General features: G+C 41.1%; 6 protein-coding genes across 9 annotated transcripts; 3 read left to right on the top strand and 3 right to left on the bottom strand.

Moving 5' to 3' along the window:
• Positions 1–6692: 6692 nt before the first annotated feature.
• Positions 6693–9755, bottom strand: LOC135438688 (thyroid transcription factor 1-associated protein 26). Of its 4 annotated transcripts, XR_010437918.1 has the most exons (4): positions 9584–9755; positions 9246–9517; positions 6972–7054; positions 6693–6911 (listed from the first exon to the last, which is right to left on the bottom strand). XR_010437918.1 is itself a non-coding variant. In XM_064697095.1 (3 exons), the coding sequence occupies exons 1-2, from the start codon at positions 9689–9691 to the stop codon at positions 9278–9280; spliced, it is 348 nt and encodes a 115-aa protein (XP_064553165.1). In that variant the 5' UTR covers positions 9692–9755; the 3' UTR covers positions 6693–6911; positions 9246–9277. The 4 variants fall into 4 exon arrangements, 3 of the variants coding, with proteins under 3 accessions (XP_064553165.1, XP_064553167.1, XP_064553166.1); XM_064697095.1 differs by lacking the exon at positions 6972–7054; XM_064697097.1 differs by lacking the exons at positions 6693–6911; positions 6972–7054 and adding an exon at positions 7078–7095.
• A 122-nt stretch (positions 9756–9877) lies between these two features.
• On the top strand, positions 9878–10963 carry LOC135438341 (uncharacterized). Its single transcript, XM_064696633.1, has 2 exons — positions 9878–10039; positions 10093–10963. The coding sequence occupies exons 1-2, from the start codon at positions 9942–9944 to the stop codon at positions 10961–10963; spliced, it is 969 nt and encodes a 322-aa protein (XP_064552703.1). The 5' UTR covers positions 9878–9941.
• Positions 10964–11053: 90 nt separating this feature from the next.
• Positions 11054–11788, top strand: LOC135438342 (mitochondrial transcription rescue factor 1). Its single transcript, XM_064696634.1, has 3 exons — positions 11054–11355; positions 11413–11485; positions 11546–11788. The coding sequence occupies exons 1-3, from the start codon at positions 11054–11056 to the stop codon at positions 11747–11749; spliced, it is 579 nt and encodes a 192-aa protein (XP_064552704.1). The 3' UTR covers positions 11750–11788.
• A 36-nt stretch (positions 11789–11824) lies between these two features.
• Nep7 (Neprilysin 7) lies at positions 11825–14313 on the bottom strand. The gene is made up of 2 exons (XM_064696632.1): positions 12991–14313; positions 11825–12926 (listed from the first exon to the last, which is right to left on the bottom strand). The coding sequence occupies exons 1-2, from the start codon at positions 14146–14148 to the stop codon at positions 11919–11921; spliced, it is 2166 nt and encodes a 721-aa protein (XP_064552702.1). The 5' UTR covers positions 14149–14313; the 3' UTR covers positions 11825–11918.
• A 541-nt stretch (positions 14314–14854) lies between these two features.
• On the top strand, positions 14855–17248 carry LOC135438766 (uncharacterized protein CG4951). The gene is made up of 7 exons (XM_064697241.1): positions 14855–15004; positions 15058–15521; positions 15586–15783; positions 15844–15927; positions 15993–16235; positions 16658–16865; positions 16930–17248. The coding sequence occupies exons 1-7, from the start codon at positions 14954–14956 to the stop codon at positions 17107–17109; spliced, it is 1428 nt and encodes a 475-aa protein (XP_064553311.1). The 5' UTR covers positions 14855–14953; the 3' UTR covers positions 17110–17248.
• Gp93 (heat shock protein 90 Gp93) lies at positions 17127–20828 on the bottom strand. The gene is made up of 5 exons (XM_064697237.1): positions 20632–20828; positions 20443–20529; positions 20191–20273; positions 18443–19707; positions 17127–18377 (listed from the first exon to the last, which is right to left on the bottom strand). The coding sequence occupies exons 1-5, from the start codon at positions 20669–20671 to the stop codon at positions 17477–17479; spliced, it is 2376 nt and encodes a 791-aa protein (XP_064553307.1). The 5' UTR covers positions 20672–20828; the 3' UTR covers positions 17127–17476.
• Positions 20829–21105: the final 277 nt, after the last annotated feature.

Here is a 21105-nt window from a genome sequence, read left to right as displayed (position 1 = left end):
GGTTTAGTTTTTTTTTTCTGTATTTTGAGCTTGACTTTTGCGCTGGTTCATTAAGAGCTCATTAAAATCAGCAGGACAACAAGTTGATGCTGAACATTTTGACACGTTTTTAATTTTAATGCACTTTATGGTCCTTTAACGATGTCGCTGGAAAGTTGAGTCCGCCCTTAACCCTTAGCCCGGCTGACTTTCACTTGTTGACGTTGACAGACTGAACACCCAACCGCCATCGCCATCGCATCCGTATCCGAATCGTATCCGTAAACTCATCCTGCTACACATCATGTCAAACTTCATTAGTAACTGCTTTTCGGCTGCGGCAAGGGTGCAACAGCCCTTACCCACGGCAGGCGGTTCGGGGCAGGACTCGACTGCGCGACACTTTGCGGTCTCCCGCTCATTGTTTTTATGGTTCTCGCTAATTAGTTACGAAGTCGTTGAATTTTACAGAAATTACAGCGTTGAAAGTTATTGTCATGTTGATGGCACTCAAGTGGCGCCAGCGGGCGTGGCTGCAACAGACAGTTGATGACTGCATCAACTGCATGTTTGCGCTTTATATATCACACTCAAAAAAAATGTTACCTACATTTCTGAAAACATACATTACGGAACATTTTCTTATTTGATATGTTTCAATTTTTGAACTTGAAATATATATAAAAAAAAAATCGGCTTAAAAATATAATTTTTTTTTAAAATCAAAAAATTTGATTTTTCTACATTTCCTAATATTTAGAAAAGTAACTATACATACATTTTTCTTAAATTTCAAAAAAGTTTTTTCTTATTTTACATGTTCCAATGTTTTAAACATAAATGTTTTAAAATTACCATTAAAAGATGCAAATTTTTTCTCTTACTTTATTATTATCTTACTTTATTTAAAAAAAAAACTAAAAATATAAATATTAGAAAATATTTTTTTATTTACCCAAAAAGTTATTGTTATAATTTTCGAATATTTTAGAACTCTTTTTCTGAAAAAACTTTCAAAACTTTCTTCTTTTCAGACATTTTATTATTTAAAAAGAAATATAAGTTTTAAGAATTTTTTAAGTAGGGCGAATCAGGCCTTACATCAAAGTGAATTTTTAAATTTTGCGGGGTGTTTTTGTTTGAGTGTAAAATCGTGAGTGTGAGTGTGTATGTGTAACACTCAAAAAAAAAGTTACCTACATATTTAAATTGAAAATTGCTCGAAATTCCATAAAAATGTTCTCATTTTACATGTTCCAATATTTTGAACCTATAATTATAAATTTAAAGAAAATACACTTATTTAAGAATTACAAAAAGCATCAAGTGCTTTTAAATATAGGTCGATTTTTCTGCTGTTAAGACATAACATTCCAGTTTTCATACGTTTTTTTATAAAAAATTATTAATTGTTTTTAGGAATATATTTTTGTAAATAGGGAGAACCCCGATTCGGCCCGATAGGGCCCGATTTCAAAGGCGAATTTTTAAATATTAGGGCGACTTAGGGCTGCTTTTTTCCAACATGTACAGATTTGCGGGCATCTTCAGATGGGCCACAAATTAATCAACAGGCACACAACTGACCGCTGGCCAAAACGCGTATCTAAGAGCAGCTCAGCCAATTACACAAAACTCATTTAAATAAAGTGAAAGTGGGCAGACATTCTTAGAATAAGATGTTGGCCATAAATCTGCTGGCTTAGCGTTAAGAAGCACACGGCACAATTATGCAGACAGCCGACACAAAAGGGGTTAGGGCTTCGAAAGGGGACATTCGACGCTTGGTTTTGTGAAATTACCAAAAATACAACGCTCCGCTGTTATAAATCAAAGTCACGGGCTTTGTGTTTTGGATTTGCCCAAAAGGAATTTGTAGCCAGCCAAAGCAGTGCAAGCAACCCCCCTACCCCCCACCCATCCGTAATCCAATTGCCCAAAAATTCCCAGTTGCCGCCTTCCGTTTCCTGTTGCTTCTCGACGGCCGCATTGTTGTTTGCCATTTGAATAAAGTTGGAGCATGTTTTGTACATAAGCAAAATAAGTGGCGCTGACATGTTAAGACTTCATCCAAAGATTTATTTGCCACAATGTGGCGCAACTCCAACTGCGGGTGCCAATTTAAAAAATTGAATTCCCCCCAATGCGGCTCGTTTGTCCCGGCTAATCATGCGTCGTCCATTTCAGGCGTTCTGTCACCAAAATCTTGGACACATGCCGCAAATCCTGCGACAGCAAAATTGCATGGCCTAATGCGATTATTTGTTGTTGTTCGAAAACAACACAGATGAAAACCATTTGCCACTTGACGATGCCCAAAAACTTTTGATTAAATTGGATTGCAAATACTCATAACTGTCACACATGCCACGACGAGTGTTGACAATGTTTGACAGCTAACAAAAGAACAAAAAAAACTGAAAATCAGCCTAGGAACCACCCAAAAATGCTCTGCAATTTTTCAATAAACTCATCAAAGCGCCGGCTTTGAACCCTCGACCATGTCCTGCGGCTACTCGTAAACGCAATTTGATTTATGAACAATGCCCAAATTGAAAATTGTCCCATGGTCACTTTAATTTTTGAGTTATGCGACTTTAAACTACACACCCGCACGGGGGATGACATTCCGGGCACGCACGTTTGCACGTTTGCCGGAAGTGAATTATGTTGTGTGTCTGTATGTGTTTTTTTGTGAGGTTATGTAATGATGACACTGACATTAAACAACAAACGGTACAGTTAGTTGGCAACGCCAAAGTGCGTCAACTGTACTTTCCAGCGACGGCGTGTGAAAAACAAAATGCCACGCGCCGCTTGTTAGCCGCTCGACTCCCAGTTAAAGTTAAAGAGCATTTGGCAGGAAGCAAAGCGAAGCCATCGCAGCAACCCTCATGACCAGCTCTCCAAATCCGCTGTGCTCATATAATGTTGTTGATTGTTGAAGTGCCTCGATGGTTTTAGTGTCAGCTTATAGTTTTGACAGATCAGTGTGGCTGGTGCTGATGGCTGATGACTATCGGACAAGTCCTGCTGCTGGCTGCTGCTGCTGCGTTGAAGTGTGAATTATGCTCTGCGAACTGCCCCACCCCAGAACTATTTTCATTAGTCGCTGCTCATATTCATTTGCATAAATTACTGGACACACACATTCCACACATTTCTGGGGCGAACTTTCACACTCGACGGAAAACCCTTTGCTCGAAATGGCTCGAACTAGAACATTCCGTCGGCACTTTGATCAGTTGCGCAATTATGCGAAATTGTTTTTTAATTAAAATATAGTCGGAAATATGTGCCACGTATCCTTTGCCCAGCAGCCCCACTCGAAATTGGCCACTTTCATGGCTGCCTGCACCTGCTGCGGCACACAATTAAAATCCGAAAATCCAACACCGCAACTCAAACTGACCGAACTTTTTATGGCGCTGTCATTTGATTCCAGTGCTTTTTCAGGGGGGTTGGGGAAATGTATTTTTCATGGCTTTTCAATTTTAATTGAAATTTATGCGCACGTCCCGTTAAGGGGTTGGCCAGTGTTGGGCTGGCCACGTGCTCGCCAAAAGTGTTGCAAATGGTTGGAAAATTTTGAGTTTTTTGTTGTTGTTGTTGTTGGAAATTTACATGCACATTTGGGGCCGGGCACGCCCACCTTGATTTATGGGTCGCACTTTTGTTATTTATGTGCCGCGCACTTGAGTTCGCCGGCGGGGAAAATTGCATGCAAAACATTTTGTTATTGCGGCCCGCCATTTTATTGTAATGCTGTGTGTTCATGTGTAAAATTTGAAATTGTTGTAAATAATTACCCTAATGGCTGGCTGGCACCCAGTCCCAGCTCCGACCGGCCCAACCCCGGGTACAGTTGCGACCAGCAGTTAATTTGTGAGCCAGCATCGTCGCCATTTGTAATTAAGCTTAAACCGTTAATATTTTAGCCAGATAAGAGGCAATACCAATGGCTGCCAGAGTATCCCTTGCCCAGAACTCGCCATAGATTTATGTGAGTGCCAAGGCAAAAGTTCTACGTCCTCCGCCAAAAACTCAGCCAAATTGTTGGAAAAACATTTCACGGTTCGGCGAAAGCTAAAATCCTCCGCCCTGGGTGTTAATTTGGATCCAGATTCTTTTCTTTTTTTTTCTTATCTACATCGCGCTTTCGCCCAACGAAAATGAAAACGAAAACTCGTTTGTTGTTTGTGTTTATTTTGTAAGCGCAGGAATTTAATTAGCCTGCCAAGTCGTTAACAAGATTCAAAAAGCCAGTAAGTTATGCATACGATTCAATAGGTAGAGGAGAGGAGTTTAATGAAGAGTATATCAAGAGCCAGCAAATATGCGTACTCATCAAATATTGCTTTATTAGGAAGTCAGATGGAAACTAACTGAGAAAAATATATTAATTATGAATTTTTAACTGAGGTTTTCAAGGCTAGAGCCACATATTGTGGCACTTGGAAAAGTAAATATTCATATTATAAGGCAAATGAAGAAATATTGAATGACGATTCTAAGAACAGAACACTCCACTTAAAATTTATAAAAAAAATAAATAAAATAGATTAGCACTACTTTTTTTTTTTCCCAAAATAATGAAGATCGTTTGGATAATATGAAAAAATTGTTGTTGCTCAGTTAATACATATTGTAAAATCTTTACACAAATGCTGGTTTTGGCGACCTTTCCATATTATAAATATTTGTTTGGCTGGCTCTTTACACAAATTTATTTTGATTTTATAAATTTGAGCAACGGAAATTTTCTCAAATTGTAAAAATTTAACTCCAAGGTCTATAGACAAATTTGTTTGGTACTAAATGACCTTTCCACATGTTCTATAGTTATCAAATCTATGATATAGATATATTTTCGACAACTCAAACAAAAATTTAAATAAATAAAGAATGAGTATATTTATGTAACTAGAAAAATAATAAACGAGAAAGAAGGGCTATCTTCAGCACGCCGACGATTTAATACCCTTGCAGACCCAACCTTTTCATAATGCTCATAGGGCTTTTCCCGTATTTAAGCAGCACAGGGAAAATAGTAAATGCCGAGTATGGTTAAGATATCTTGAAAAACAAAATGCTTTAATACAACTTAATTTTTGACCTATAATTCCTATGGAAGCTATATGATATAGTAGTCCGATGAAAATAAGATTTTGCATAAATGTAAGAAACAAAGTGAAACTTATAAATGTCGAGTTTGGTCAAGATATCTAGAAAAACAAAATGGTTTTTAATACAACTTAATTTTCGCCTGATCACTTCTATGGCAGCTATATGATATAGTGGTCCGATCCAGCCGGTTCCGACATAAGTACTGCGTGCAACAGAAAGAGGACCTTCTGCAAATTTTTATGACGATAGCTTTAAAATTGAGAGACTAGTTCGCATAGAAACAGACAGACGGACAGACGGACATGGCTATAGTGACTCGACTGTTGATACTGATCAAGAATATATATACTTTATGGGGTCAGATACGTCTCCTTCTATGCGTTACACATTGCACGACAAAATTATAATACCGTCTGTATCCTCGGCATGCAGAAGATTAAATACCCTTGTGGACATTTTCCTTTAGCAGATATTCAAATGCTGAGTTTGATGAAATTGTCATGGAAAACAGAATAATTTGCCATATAAGAATCTATTCTCGACCTATCGTTCCTATGGTATATATATGAAGAGCAGAGGAGCTAATAAATGCTGAGTTTGGTCAAAATATCTTAAAAGAACAAAAAAGTTTACCATATACCTTTCTACCGATCGTTCCTATGGCAGCTATATCATATAGCTGGACATATGTACTGCCTGCTGTTTGTGTTGCAAGACGGACCTATGCAAAGTTTCATGGCGATAGCTGTAAAAACGGACAGAGACACGGCTATATCAACTCGGCTTTTGAAGCTGATCTAGAATTACTTTATGGGACCAAGATGTCTTCTTGTATGCGTTACACATCTCATCACAAATTTATAATACCCTCTACAAGGGCATAAAAACCCTATAATTTTATTGATCGCTATGTTTTCTTTTTTAGAAATGATTATTATAAGCTACTTCTATTAGTTAGCTAATGTATGAATAAATAAATCAAAAATAAAACAATAAGAGGTTCAAGTCGGGAGCTCCCGACTAGAGGACATCCTGAACCGTCTTCTTCCAACAGGCGATAGGTATAAAATGAAAGATACTTGATATATATATACTATTCTAGAAGCTACATGTCAAGTTTAGTGATTTTATCTTTTGTTGTTTACCAAAATTGCTCAAAAAAGAGGATTTCGATATCGATTTTTATCGATTACGTGGAAACGGGGCAAGTTATCGTTCAGCTAAAATTTCAAGTCTCTAGCTCTTATAGGTTCTGAGATCCTTGCGTTCATACATACAGACGGACGGAAGGACAGACAGACGGACATGGCTAGATCGACTCGGCTGTTGATGCTGATCAAGAATATATATACTTTATGGGGTCGGAGATGCTTCCTTCTGCCTGTTACATACATTTTCACAAATACATAATACCCTTTTTACCCATTTTCAATGGGTTCAGGGTATAAATATACGAAATAGAGAACATTTTCTATAAGATATTTTTTATACCGGTTTTTGAAAGTCACTCTATATGAAACTTACTCTTGCAAATCCTGGCATTATAAAACATAATTTGTAAATATAATAAATAATCTGGTTACAGATAAATTCATATTATTGTTTTAATATTTATTTTAAAGATAACTTATAAAATTTTTATATAAAATCATTAAATGTTTATGCATAAATAGTTTCATACAATTTTAATATCTATTGTAGGTTTAAACTTGCTTGTAGGTTTACTTGTAGGTTATTACTTATTTATAAAACCTATTTCAACTATGTAAAACTTATTTTCACAACAACTTAACCAATGTGAATATCTGCAAATATAAATAAAATGTAAAAATAAGTTTAGTTAGCTTTGACTGATTATGACTCACTATTATGATGAATGTTTATGTTGATCTTTGGCAACCTGATGGGAAACGGTTTTGCTCTCCGTTTTGGTGCCGCAAAAACATCGCTGAGGCATAAAAACAGCAAAAGCCACTCGAACTTGAAGTACTTCATTGAAATTTCGGGTAAACGTATAAAAAATACAGATTAATTAGTTAAGAACATTAGCTGTCAGAGCTTCTTGGGAGACTGAATCATATGCAGCTAAGCGAGAATCTTAAATAGATTGAGAATCTTTCAAAAATTAAATTCTCATCTGTTATCATCTTGGAATTAACGATGAGCGTGCTCATAATCAATAGCAAGAAAGAGAAAGTAAACCCCCTGAAAGCTGACAGAAAAAAACCCAGTGTCTTAACCCATTGAGCACCCAAGGGTTCGTTTGTCAACTACTCAATGCATAGACTAATATAAACATGCATAAATTGCATTATAAGCGACCTAAACAAAAGATTTAAGTGCTCAAATGTGTACTCAATGCCTGAAAACAACCATTGAGGCTGTTCGCCCCTCGCCCCTCGCTACTCGCTACTCGCCCCTCTGCGTTAAATAACCATAACTATTCATTATCGACATATAAGCGTTGTTACGGCCCCTGTCGAAGTGCTCATAACTTCAGATTTTTATTAAATAAACGGAACAAAACAAACCCAGGCAAAATGTCACACACATACTAGTGGGAAAAAAAGGAATCCGGGAGAGTGTGTGAGGGGAGGGGGCAGACAGTGGCACATATGCACGGGCATCCTTTTGACCCACAAAATTGAATATATGAAATGCATGTGGCTGAACCCTTTTTTCGTGCCATCCAAAGACCTACATGTATGCTACATTCTATATCCTGCGTAATTCAATATTTAACTATATGAGATTTATGGCCACAGGGTCTAGCGAGGACTTCCGGTTCTTGCGCGACACGACCAGGACGAGCACGAGGACGAGAACGAGAACGAGGACAACGGCATCGTTTTATTTGTATAAAGTATAATTTTTGATTTAGTGCGATTTTTGTGTCAACGCATTGCGCGTATCCTGAGACCCGGGGTGTTCAGCAAAGGGTTAACGCAATAGTTTTGCAATATCCAATATGCCAAAGTGAAAATACGTTTGTTTGCATTGGCCTTTGATGGCGGATATGAGACCACATGCTGATTGTTATTGTCCCAGTGCCGGGCGGGTGGTTTCGGCTTGAGGATGCGACAAAAAACAACAGCGATTATTGCGCTGTTGTTGCTTTTGAGAGGCGCTCTAAGAACGTTTATTTGGGTTTTCACGCTTTTCAGCAATAAATGTGAAGACAACAAGTAAAAGTAGCTAACTATAAGATACGCTTAACCCAGCTCTCAGTGGCTGCAACATACATTCAGGAAAAAAAAACAACCGGAAAACGCACTTGAAATCAAAACTAAGACAATTCGGCATATTTTTTAGAAAAACATTTCAATGCCTTAGAAGTATCTGAATTTATAGACTCTTTTCATAATAATCTCAGATCAATAAACCTGGGTTATAAATCGAAATTGATCAAATATATTAATCTACAGTTCTCTCGATGGCTTATAAGCTTAATGAAATTTGGCTACACTAGCTCTTATAATAGCTCAAATTAAAGCGTTAATATAAGTGGACTGATGGATAAGACTCGATCGTCTTGCCTGTGGATGATAACCAACCATATGGGATCGTCGATGCCTTATTATGCTGTTAAATTCATATGCCTATTATACCCTTTTTACCCATTTTCAATGGGTATTAGCTATAAAGACAGCAACAAACCAACATTGATAGCGGCTTGCACGTAAAAATTTATTTTTATTATTATGTAAAATATATCCGACAGGAGCAGACGGTGAAAAGTCAAAAATTCAATAGATGCATGGTTGGCAACAAATTGCTTTGTTTGTCGACCTCCATTGAATACGCGCGGGAATTAGTTGAGAGGTCGCGCCCACGCGCTTATCACGAGGGGTTGTCAGCGACAGGATGCAAATGCCGTCGATAAGGCGTTAAAAATGTTTAGCAAAAGCCAATTTGCTGAGCCAAACAGAATTTGCATATGACTGTGCTATATGCTTCCTATGCTGGGAGCTGGGAAGCTGCTCAAAGAAGTGTGTAATCAAAGGGTTGCGTACGGCCGGAAGCAAAGGGCGAGAAAATTTATTACAGGTTGCATTAAATTTAATTTGAAGCGTGCGCGGAAATTTCAAAATGTAACGCCTGTTCGATTTAAAGCTATTTTGTGCTCTTGATTGGCTCACCTTGCTCTTTCTCCCACCAACACATATCCCCGTCATTGGCGCCCCTTCATCTCCTCGATTTGCTTGAGCAGCAGCTGCATGCGATCCTTCATCAGGGGCTGGCCGCGCTGGGTGCGCTTGCTGATGGCTTTGGTCTTTTCCAGGCGCTGCTTCTTGTATGCCTTGATGCGTGCCTCCTTTTCAGCATTGATCTTGTCACGCTCCGCCTGCGCTTCGGCAGCCTTCTGCTGGCGTATCATTTTACGTATTTCCGGCTTGTTGGGTTTGTTGTCCTAATAAAAACAAATGCGATTTATCTTCTTTGTCAGCCTGTTGCTCCACTTTAAAAAAACTATTACCTGCTTCTTTTGCTTGTATTTTTGCTTAAAATTGGGCTTTTGCTTTTGATCAGCTTTGGTAGGCTTTTTATTAAATTTGCCAGTGTTTTTCTGCGGTTTTGGTTTCATTTTTTGCAACTAAAAAAATTGTAAACAAAACGACACGTGCGAGCAACAGCTGTTATGCCAATAATGCTGAGATTACTAGTATTTTATCGCTTTACAACACTCTTTTAACATAACATATCGGTAATCGTTCCAATGTTAGATTTCTAAATGTGGTATTATTTTGGTATATTCTGTTTATTATTTAGGCATTTATGCATTTGCCGCTCGCGTGGGCACTAGGCAAAACATATTTTATTTACTTTGCGTCGCGATGAGTTTGGCCGCAATTAAACAAAAGGAAACGAAAGGCAAAAAAAATGTATTGCCCAAGCTGCGCACCATATTGGCCAATCCATATAAACAGCACAGGTTAGCCCCAATTTTAATTTTTGCAGCAAACTAAGCAACTGAATCTTTTATAGTCCCATATTGCCAGACAATGAGGTGCTTGAGCTACAAACAATATTAAAAACGGCCATTACCGAAAGTGAACATACACAGCAAACATTTGCCACACAAACCCACATACAGCTTGGCCTGGGGAGCTCACTACGCGCCATAAACGCAAGGCGCTTCTCTTGCGTTTTTATTTCACTAAGCTTAAGACCCTCCCACATTGTGCGTCTGATTGCAACCACAGCTGCTGTCAAAGTTCCAACGGCTCCCATTTACGCGCAACCCAAATTGGAGGAACTGACACATGGACTATTTGGCGTGCGAGCGCTGGCACTGGTACTGCCGCTGGACTTAAATGGCATCAGCTCTGAGTTGGCCAAATGGGTGAATGCACGGAGGAAACCTCTAGTCCCAAAAAGAGTAACACTTGTGTCAGCAAAATCTAATAGAAAACGGAAGTCGCAGGACCCAGTTCTAAAAAAGAGATCGATTGAGCCACAAAAGGCAACGCCAACAGCTGAAAAGGAATGGAGCGGGGATTACATATCCTGCTCAAATGAGAGAGGCATCTTAAAGCTCGACCAAGTGGATGTGAAGGCAGAAATGAAACAATTAAGCGCTGCGCTAAGCAAACTCGTCCAGGAAAACCAAAACAAGGATGAAGAAACTGTAAAGGAAACAAGCCCAAAAGAAAAAGCAGCGCTGTCAACTATCGAACCGATGGATATAGAAACAACCGATACATTCGAGGACGATGAATTTCTGCATACAGACCTGGCAAATTATCAGCCGCTCATTGTAAATCAGATCCGTTCGAATCCTGACAAAAAACCCAAAAAGAAACGCAACAAAAGCAAAAAGCAAAAAAGCCAACCGCCACAAAAGAAAAGCAACTGATGGTTGGCAACGCGATGCCAACAGCTGTTTTAGTTTAAGGTTATGTAGCGTTTTTTTTATTGTTATCGTAATTTTAAAAGGCCGCACAAAATGCTGCGAGGCATACGGCAAATATCAAGACTACGGAAATTTGTGACGGCTCCGGCATGCATTTTACTCAACCCAACAGCTGCCACAAGTGCAACAACAGTAGGCAAACAAGCGCCACTGCACACCAGTCGAATTGCGCATAAATATGACAAAAAATCTTCGCGGTCGAGGGACGACATTGACTCGGATGATGAAGTAGATGCAGAGTTTAAGGATGAACGTGATTCGAAGGTGGTTAAGACCAAAGTAAACTCGTTGCGTGCGGATTTGCTACTAAAAGCCGGACTTGGCATGGCCAGAAAGTGAGTGCCTCAGTCAACAGCTAACCGCTGTCATACTAATACACCCATAAATTGCAGCAAAGTGGAGCTTAATTTCTATGAAAGCAAAATCCGTGTAAACGGGAAGAAGTTATTGAAAAAGAGCGTGCAGGTGAGCTGAGCTCAGGCAGCAAAAACTTTTCATCAAGTAATGTTTTTTAATCTATTACAGCTTGACGTGGGCGATGAGATTGATGTAATACGCGGTTTCAGCCAGACTAATCCCTCACATCTGGTTATCTCACGTGTCGTTATACTCTCTGCCGGCGAGCATGACGAGGGTCTCAGCGTACACCTGCGCCGTTACAAATCGCTGCTCATTGACAACTATAGCAACCCCAATGCCTACAAATCCTCGGAACCCATTGCACACTAGTCGTATTGCTGTTGTCTGAATAAATCGCTGACACCAATAGCCAAGCAATGTTTACAATCAAAAATTTTGTACGCGTAGCTTTATGTGGCAGGCCTGTATTTACATATATACATGACTACATTAGTTACTCAATGAACTCGCGCATGCTTATCAGCTGCGATTTACGTCGTTACCAGATGCGGCATTTGTCCGCTATCGGATTCATTGGGCTGCCGCGCTGGCAGTTATATGCCTGTGCGAAGTCCTCGTTATTGGTGACGGCGCCAAGCACTCTGTACTTGTCCATGGCATGCTCATTGGTCAATTCCTCCCAATAGTGCCTCTCCTCGTAGTCGGAGCACCAGAGCTGGGCAAAGCCTAGGAAAAACAATTGCTCCGGTGACAAATCAAGTCCAGGCATCTGTTCATTCTTGTGCACATTGGAGGCGTTGTTCTCGCTGCTCACTTGCTGCTGCTTCATGTAGCTACGATAAGCACTCAGCGCCTCACGTAAGCCGCCGCTGTCCGCTATATTCTCATCCTTGGTCTGATTGCCGTTGATCTTGCGATTGATCTCCGGTATTACATAGCTATTGAAATGGTCAACATAGCATTTGGCTCGCTCGTTAAACACCTCGCCGGATTTCTTAGACCACCAGTTGCGTGCGGTGCCGTTGCTATCGAACGTAGAGCCAATGCTATCGAAGCCATGCGTCAGCTCGTGACCCACCAGATAGCCAATGGTGCCGAACTTAAGCGAGTTGGGCCACGCCTGATGGTATGCCGGCGGATGCAGGATGCCGGCCATTACATTGATCGAATTGTCTATATTGTAGTAAAACGCATTCACCTGCATGCCCACTAACAGTTCCAGAGGCTTTGTCGTATTGGACAGCTTCTTATGGTGTATGCCATTGTAGCGCTTAATATAGGTGCTAAAGTGATTAAGATTGATGTTGCTCTGGGCATAGGAGCCGGGTACTAACGTCAGATTGTTCATGGCTCGTATGAGGCTCTCCGAGAGACTGTCATCCTTGCATTTGCCAATCCGCGGCAAAATTGTGGACTCCTTGAGCAACGCCTCCTCGCGCGTTTCCACATCCAGCCAATTGGCGTTCTCCAGCAGTGACAGCTGGCTCTTGCGTAGCTCCACAATGATATTTGTAATCTCGGCGCGTTTCTCCTCCGTAAAGTACTCCTAAGCTCGGGCAGAGTAGCTAGTGTTAGGTATTAGGCATACAGTGTAATAAATGAATACGCACCACAAAATAAAGCTTGTCCAGCAGATGAGGCAGCGAGTACTGCACGATGAGTATACAGTGGTCGCGCTGGAACTTGGCGGCCTTCAATTTGGCATCCATCCGATAAAGCAGTTTCATGGCCAGATAATTGGCTACAGCTGGCTTATGCTTGGCACAAACCTTGTCCAGCTCAGTGTAGTAAAAGTCGCAGAAGCGTTCCATCGGAAACATGCCAAAATTTTGACCAGCCCAGGCAATATCATAGTACTGATCCCATTGGGGAAATGGCTCTGAGGTGTGCAGTTCGGTCAGCACATCACATTTATCCTGATCGTCGTCGAAGCGATCGGCAATCTGTAGTACATCGCGCCAGAAGGCAAAAACACCAGCTATTACATCGGCCACCCGCTCCTCGGCGAGACCATAAGCCGTCAGGTAACCCCGCATACGCTTTTCGTTGAGCCTGTAGCCTTTAGTGTCATTGGTAGCGATGTTGTCCGTGTGCACAATATAATCGAACCCCAGCTCTGGCAGCTTAAAGTATGGCATAAAAGGGTATTGGGGCAATATCTTCTCGTAGATGAGTCCGTCGGCACCGTAGTTAGTCAAGTGGGAGCTCATGTTAAACCAGCTGAAATTCGAGGCCAGCCACGCTTCGCCGTCCACGGCGGGGAAACCACCAATCGACCTGATAAGCTCCAGATAAGCGGGGTCGGCCGCTGGCAGCGGATAGAGCTGAGCGCTGAGGCATGCGTTGTAAAATTGTTGTGCAATGGCCAGCTCAGCACTGTAGCCAAGATCCTCGGCCAGCGTTGAGCTCCCCACCAGAAGCTGCTCCGCAACATCGGCCAGCGTATAAACAATGTCCAGCAGATTGCTCCGCTTATGTTGGGTTTGCCTCTCCTGTTTTACATTTTTCCAGTTGCCACATGCGTACTCATAGAAGTCATCACATGGCGCCACGCTGCGGTTCATGTAGCTCAGCATTTGAGACGCATAGGATTTCAGATATTCGGCATTGGCATCCGTTATAATGTTATCAATACTCTCAGTGCTTGTGGCGTCATCAATCTCCGACGCGGGCTTAGCTGCGCATGTAGCCAACAAAATTATTACCAATAAGGCACCAGCACACATCAATGATAAGCTTTTTTTAATCTCAAACATTTTCCTTTTCATCTAATACTTATTCGCATTCATTCATCCATATACATGGGTAAACATGTATTCTATATGTTTATAGCGTGTGTATGAAATTTTTCGTTGATTGATTGATTTGAAATAATGGCAATAATATGGCGCGCTCTGTCTCTAGTCTCGCGCGTCTGCTTCATTCAGAACCTAGTTTAAAACTGTGTGGCATGGCGGAAACACAAAATTGCCAGCATTAGCTGCTAAAGCGCTCTCTCTTTGATTAAGCGAAGTAATGCCTGCTCACTATGTCGTTGGCTGATAACGAATTGAATCAAAAACATGACCTATTCTAAGCGCGACAGATAATAAATAATTTTGCCATACTGCCACGGTTCACACTCATTGGCCAATTCAGTTGCGTATCAGTTTTGCAATAGAGAGCGCCAAAGCATTTGAAAGTCTTATAAATAATTGGCAGCACTAGACGGTATTGGTTATTAATTGATAGACTCGATATATTTAAGTTAACGATAGGTAAGCCGTGCCTTGAATTCCAAATGTTATGTTTTTAAGTGCTATACAAAAATCATCTAAGAATTAAAATTAAGTTGAAAAGCGCAAATGTAGACGCCAAAAGTAACAACAATATGAGCTTGATGGCAGTTTGCCAGTAATATATCGATATAATACCAAAATATGGTATCTCGGATGCTTGATAAATAAAACAGAACATACACAAACTGGGTCAGACTACCCTGTTCAAAAAACGCCGCCTATACCAATGTGGCAACGCCAAGCTATGCGATTAAATACTACTCTTGTTTTTGTCACTGTTTGAATTAATAATAAAATGTCGTTTTCAAGCGCTGGCGAATTCCGCGTAGTTCTACAGCAATATAAAGTAAGTCTTACTGCCCAAACGTTTAACACAACAACTTAACTATTATCATTCAGTACGGATCGCATCAAATATTCTGCATCATTAAGATACTGCCAGACACTGTTAGTTTTTTCGAAAAGGAGCCGGAAAATGACTTCAACTGGATGACGGCCGCTCGCTGGACAAAACTTGAAAGCGCCCTATGGCGACTGTTTGCCAGCATCAATAATTGGGATGAAGACGCACGCAAGCTAAAAACCCAAATGCTCATAGATCACATAAAAGTGTCGATCAGCTCGTCCGAGGAATTGCTGCCAGCTGCACAGAAGCTGTTGCAGGATGAGGTGCTAGCCCAAAATGATCTTGGCCTGGATATTGTGCTGCAGTACATGTCACACGATGACAAAACAATTGTTGACTCACAGGCGAAGAAACGCAAACTTACCGACAGAGTAAAACCCACCCCGCTGGAGAGCAACGCCGACAATGCCAAAGTCAAGGCGGCTTCCAGCAAAAAAAAGGCAGCAGCAAGAATCAGGTAGGCAAAGCCTTGTATTGCTATAGCTGGTCAGTTTAATTAATTATTATTAATTCTTTCATAGTAATTCCGAACAAGCGCAGCCGTCTGAAGAGCCGTCCATAAGCAAACGTCCAGCCTCGGAAACGACGAGCAGAAAACGTGAGCGTAGATCAATTTCCCAAGGTAGTCACAGTGTCGAAGATGTGCCGACAACATCAACGATTGAACAGACTTCATCTCGCGGTCGTACGGACAAGCGCACGAAGAGTCCAACTTCGCGGTATGCTGATTACTAGTATAGTAATATGTATAATAATTGTCATGCCCGAACCATTTCTAGTGCAAACTCCGTTGAGCCAAAGGCGGAACGGCGTTCAGCTCGCTCTCCGGTGCGACCAGGTCGTTATAATGAATTTGTTTTGAGGTAGCTGAGGCCATATAAATATTAAAACTATGTCTTCATACGTTAATATATTATATATTTTACAGCGATAAAATTACGCGTAAGGTTAAACAAAAAATAACTGACAGCGACTCCAGCGCTGAGAAAGGACCAAGCAAAAGTGCAAGTAACAACAAGCACAAACAAACGGTTGCCAATGGAAATGCAGCTCATTCAGGCTCACAAAACTGGAAATTTGAACAGCTCGATGGAGCGCGTATTAATAAGGCTGCGCTCAAGCAACTGAACGATATGCTTGACATACCCAAGCCCCGTAAAGTTAAGATTCTGTAAGATTTGAATTTAATATCATTTTATATAGAGTATTACAAATTTTATAAGAAATGTGTTACGCTTTTACGACCCACCATAACAATTGTTTATTCTTGATTTGCATCAAAACTCGCATAGAGATAAAATGTCGCTCTATTCTTTCATCGATCTAAATTTAGCAAAATCTCATTCAGTTGGCCTTATAAAAAAATATCGTTCACAAGCAGAGGTCTCGTATATTCAAATTTGATCTTGAAACAACTTCAGCAAAATCGCATCAGTTTCGGACTACTATATGTATTGCTAGAAACAATTCTTATATGCAAACCATTTTGGTTTGGCGAGGTATATACACTAAACTGAGCCGTTCCGATCTAAATCCTATCACTATATTGTCTAAATAACTTATTTCTCTAATAAAAATAATTTTACATATTAGTCTGCTTAAGGATATGGACGAGGCGACAGTTCTTAAAACATTCGAGGCATATAGGATAGACTTTGATCGGCTATTCAAGGAGAGGGAGTATAAGTACCAAACAACCAGCTATATGACCATCGATCACTGTCATATTATGGATATATTAACAAAACCGATACGCGACAGCATGATTAAGAAACTGGGCGAGGCATATAGTAAATCGGGAGTAAGTTACACAAATATAAATTATATATATATGTACAAATGCTCAAGATCAGATTTCTTTATAGCCGCACGGTTCGCTGGTTATAAATGGCCTTCTGCCGCTTTGGATAATTCGTCTGTTTATGGACAGGTACCACTTAACGCAGAAGGAGGCAGTGCATCAGATTGCGGATCAACTTAAGTACAACACATACCTCAAAGCTCTCAATAATGAGCCACTTAGCTCGGATTTGGAAGATCTATAAAAGGCAACACTAGATAATTATATATGTATTTAAATGTATTTGGAATCTTTACTCTGTTACGCATTCAATTCATTTATATATCTCATTTTTTTACATATATTAAATCAAAATTTAGCTTTTTTGAGCCTTACAATGAGAACGAGAACGACTTTGACGCAGAGAGCTTTACGGCGATGTGCTATGAAATTTTCTTACTTAAAACTAAACACGTGCCTAGATATATGTAATGTTAATGCAACGGTAGTGTATCACCTGCGCACATGCGTAGGGTATGTACTCAGTCTGTCTGCCACAATCGTATATTTACACAATTCATATATGGATGTGGGATGGTATAGAATGGGTATGTGTGATGTCTGCCTGCAGCTTAGAGCTCATCATGCTGTTGCTCCTCATCATCTTCATCGGCATTTGTGTTCGCCTCGTTGCTGCTTGCCTTGGCCTCATCACTGTCGTCATCCTCCTCCTCATCGAACTCAATTTGCTCGTCCTGTGGCACGCCCAGTGTCTGGCGCATCATACGCTCAATGCTGTCGGCAAAGCTTGCTGTCTCCTGCAACATGTAACCGGAGCGTAGTGTGGAAGTACGGTACATCATGAGCGCCATTTCCTTGGCCGTTTCGTCGGCCTCATCTGTTTCGACGCGACGCAACAGCTCACGCATCAGCGGATGTCTGGGATTTATCTCTAGCGTTTTCTTCTGGTTGAGATAGTAGCTACGCTGCGGATCATCGGCCTTTTGATGGGCATTCGACATGGCCAAACGCTCCATGTTGCCGGTCCAGCCAAACACGCTGGCGACCAGAGCGCAAGGCGAGTTGCTGAGACGCTCCGAAACCTGAGCCTTGGAGATCAGATCCTTAAGGGCTACATCATTCAGCCATTTAACCAAAGGCTCGAATGTGTTCTTCAAAACCTCAAACTTCTCTTTGCTCTTCTCGGATTCGTTTAGCTTGAATCCCTCCTTGGCAACATTCTGGAATTTCTTGCCATCGAATTCTGGCAGTGCCGAGATGCAGTACTCATCCACAGCCTCAACCAGATAGAGCACCTCATAGCCCTTGCTCAGCAGACGCTCAACAAATGGCGACTTCTCGACCTCACCGCGGTTAGCGCCGGCAATATAATAGATATGGTCCTGCTTGGACTTCATGCGCTCGACGTACTCGGCCAGCGAGGTAACGCCCTTGCCATTAGAGCTCTGGAAGCGCAGCAGCTTGGCCAGACGCGAACGATTGCTGGGATCCTCCATGACGCCCAATTTAATGCTAAAATAAAACAAAAAAGTTATTGAACGATAAATTCATAAAGAATCCCCCCGTGCTATACATACTTGGTGGAGAACTCCTTCCAGAACTTCTCGTATGCGGCCTTGTCGATCTTCTTAATCATGTCCAGTACCTTGCGCACCAGCTTCTTCTTGATAACCTTAATCAGCTTGTGCTGCTGCAGCGTTTCGCGAGAGACATTCAAAGGCAGATCATCAGAATCGACCACACCGCGAATGAAGCTCAAATAGTTGGGCATCATATCGTTGAACTCATCCGTAATGAACACACGGCGCACGTACAGCTTAATGTTGTCCGATTTGGTGCCATAGCGATTGAAGGATTCAGACGGCTGAACCTTTGGAATGTATAGCAAACTCTTGAAGGTGACCTCGCCCTCGGCAACAAAATGGGTTTGAGTTAGGGGTTCGCTTGAGTCCTTGGTCAGACTCTTATAGAATGCATTGTACTCCTCCTCAGTGACTTCGGCTGGTTTGCGTGTCCAGATGGGCTTGCTATCGTTGATCAGCAGCCAGTCCCAGACGGTCTTTGAAACCTTCTTGGTCTTAGGCTTATCCTGGTCATTATCCTCCTCAACCTTAACATCCTCATCGGCCTCTTCGACATCATCTTCGGACTTTTCGGCTGCGGGTGCTTCATCCTCGACGGGCACCTCCTCATCGACAGTTTTGCTAGACCACATCATGATGGGGAAGTTGATGAACTGCGAGTATTTGCGAATCAGTTCGCGGACGGTGTCCTCCTCCAAAAAGTCCTGAGCCTCGTCCTTGAGATACAGCGAGATGATTGAGCCACGTTTGAGGGTATCGCCACGTGGATCTTCCGTAATACTGAAACTATTAGCATCCGACTCCCAGATGTACTGCTTATCATCGTTGTGCTTGGTCGTGACCACAACACGATCGGCGACAAGGAAAGCCGAATAGAAGCCCACACCGAATTGTCCAATCATATCATTCAAATCCTGACCCTCCGACTTGCTGGGATCCTGCATTTTGGCCAAGAAATCGGCAGTGCCAGACTTCGCAATTGTGCCCAAGTTGTTAATGAGATCCTGATGTGTCATGCCGATGCCAGAGTCTAAAATGTGCAACACTTTGTTCTCCTTGTCGGCCTTAATGCGTATATGCAATTCCGGATTAGACTCCAGCTCCTTGCGATCTGTCAGCGCCAGCAGACGAATTTTGTCAATAGCATCGGAAGCGTTCGAGATGAGCTCACGCAAGAAGATCTCCTTGTTGCGATAAAGCGAATTAATAATCAGCTTCATCATGCGGTTGACCTCCGTTTGGAATGTGAACTTTTCAGCCTGAGGGGGGAAGTAGAACAGAAGAAAACAAAGTTAATTAAAATGAGGGTAAACACGTTAATGGTAAATGCATGTAAATGAATTAGGGTATATTTATTTAGTGCAAATAAACATAAAAAGGCAGATCTAAAATATAAGAGCTAGAGACTTCTTTCTTCTTCTTTCTTATATATCAAACGCATATCTGTTTTTTTTTATTTTGCATAGCTGAAGTATCAACCGATAATAAATATTTTATTTTTACTATAGCTTTACTTTACTGCCCCCAAAATATTTTAATTTAATCCAAGTGATGAAAAGTACTTTATTGTGCAGAAGAAAGTTCAAACGCATACTATACCAGCTAAGAGCTAGGTATAGGGTATTTGATAGTCGGACACTTTCGACTGGTGCATTATGTTTTATGAATGGGCTTGCCTACGTACATGTATGGCTGCGTAAACGTGGGCATGCGGGTGATCGTGTGTGTGTGTGTGTGCTTACCTTTTCGCGTATTTCTTTCAGTTGTGCCACATTTAGGCCGTCCAATTGAATAGCCTCTTCCTCGCGCTTTAACGTTTCGGCATCTGTATAAAAATATTCAAATAAATATTTTTATATATGTATGTATATATGAATATCAACTTGTATTTGTATGGTGATAAGGGGCGTCAACATTAGCAACGGTAAAAGCTTAACGCTGACGTGTACAAAAATGCTGCTGACCGGTAGGGGGCGTATATTATATACAATTACCTGTTCTGGAACCTTCCTTGAAGGCGCCCAAGTCCAGGTCAATCGTCTCCGCGCTGTTTGCTTCATCAGCAACAATTTGATTTATGCCTAATTTTACGAAAATATTTATGAAAAATACATATGTTCATGAAAAATTTAGGTTAAAATGCCGGCAACAACTAGAAAGCGTGGCATTGCTATTAAGCGTACCTGCTAAAAGCAAAAGGCCCAGCAGCAAAAACTGTTTCATCTTTGATTTATTTACAACTTTATTAACTTGCACTGATATTGTATTACTGTGCCGTCTGGCCACGTCAGTTCAACTACTTGAGATGTCCACCAAGATTAGTTGTAACTCCCCACGACAAAGGTTGACCAACCGAACGCTTTTCGCACACAAAAATGACGCCGTTGCGACGCAGCCAACGCATATAAATAAGTTGCAACAGAGTTGCCAGCTAATGAAAAGTATTTTTAACAACTATTTTTTAGTTACAAGCACTGGCGATAACAATTCGGGGCACTAAATAGTTATTGCTACTTGACATTTCATTCAAATTTATAATTTAATGCGTTTGAAACCGTAGTGTCTTTTGTGCTGCTGTCAGCAGCACGACAAAAAAAATTTATTAATATATTCCATAAATATCGATAATATTTTGCGCTGCGTATGCAGCGTGGCCG

Source organism: Drosophila montana, unplaced genomic scaffold, assembly GCF_035044405.1.
Source record: "Drosophila montana isolate Dmon_TW-CO22-7 unplaced genomic scaffold, ASM3504440v1 contig_3848_1, whole genome shotgun sequence".
In the NCBI taxonomy this organism is placed as follows: Eukaryota; Metazoa; Arthropoda; class Insecta; order Diptera; family Drosophilidae; genus Drosophila; species Drosophila montana.
The sequence above is the reverse complement of the archived record's forward strand: the minus strand, read 5'-3'. Positions and strand labels throughout refer to the sequence as shown.

Bases quoted from the DNA above. Each gene is read 5' to 3' on its own strand.
- LOC135438688 (XM_064697095.1), bottom strand. From the start codon at position 9,691: ATGAAACCAAAACCGCAGAAAAACACTGGCAAATTTAATAAAAAGCCT. The intron at 9,518-9,583 runs GTAATAGTTTTT...TGTTTTTATTAG, and splicing joins AATACAAGCAAAAGAAGCAG to GACAACAAACCCAACAAGCC.
- LOC135438341 (XM_064696633.1), top strand. From the start codon at position 9,942: ATGAGTTTGGCCGCAATTAAACAAAAGGAAACGAAAGGCAAAAAAAAT. The intron at 10,040-10,092 runs GTTAGCCCCAAT...AATCTTTTATAG, and splicing joins AATCCATATAAACAGCACAG to TCCCATATTGCCAGACAATG.
- LOC135438342 (XM_064696634.1), top strand. From the start codon at position 11,054: ATGCTGCGAGGCATACGGCAAATATCAAGACTACGGAAATTTGTGACG. The intron at 11,356-11,412 runs GTGAGTGCCTCA...CATAAATTGCAG, and splicing joins GGACTTGGCATGGCCAGAAA to CAAAGTGGAGCTTAATTTCT. The intron at 11,486-11,545 runs GTGAGCTGAGCT...AATCTATTACAG, and splicing joins TATTGAAAAAGAGCGTGCAG to CTTGACGTGGGCGATGAGAT.
- Nep7 (XM_064696632.1), bottom strand. From the start codon at position 14,148: ATGAAAAGGAAAATGTTTGAGATTAAAAAAAGCTTATCATTGATGTGT. The intron at 12,927-12,990 runs GTGCGTATTCAT...GCCCGAGCTTAG, and splicing joins TGGACAAGCTTTATTTTGTG to GAGTACTTTACGGAGGAGAA.
- LOC135438766 (XM_064697241.1), top strand. From the start codon at position 14,954: ATGTCGTTTTCAAGCGCTGGCGAATTCCGCGTAGTTCTACAGCAATAT. The intron at 15,005-15,057 runs GTAAGTCTTACT...ATTATCATTCAG, and splicing joins TAGTTCTACAGCAATATAAA to TACGGATCGCATCAAATATT. The intron at 15,928-15,992 runs GTAGCTGAGGCC...TATATTTTACAG, and splicing joins TATAATGAATTTGTTTTGAG to CGATAAAATTACGCGTAAGG.
- Gp93 (XM_064697237.1), bottom strand. From the start codon at position 20,671: ATGAAACAGTTTTTGCTGCTGGGCCTTTTGCTTTTAGCAG. The intron at 19,708-20,190 runs GTAAGCACACAC...TTCCCCCCTCAG, and splicing joins TGAAAGAAATACGCGAAAAG to GCTGAAAAGTTCACATTCCA. The intron at 18,378-18,442 runs GTATGTATAGCA...GTTTTATTTTAG, and splicing joins TGGAAGGAGTTCTCCACCAA to CATTAAATTGGGCGTCATGG.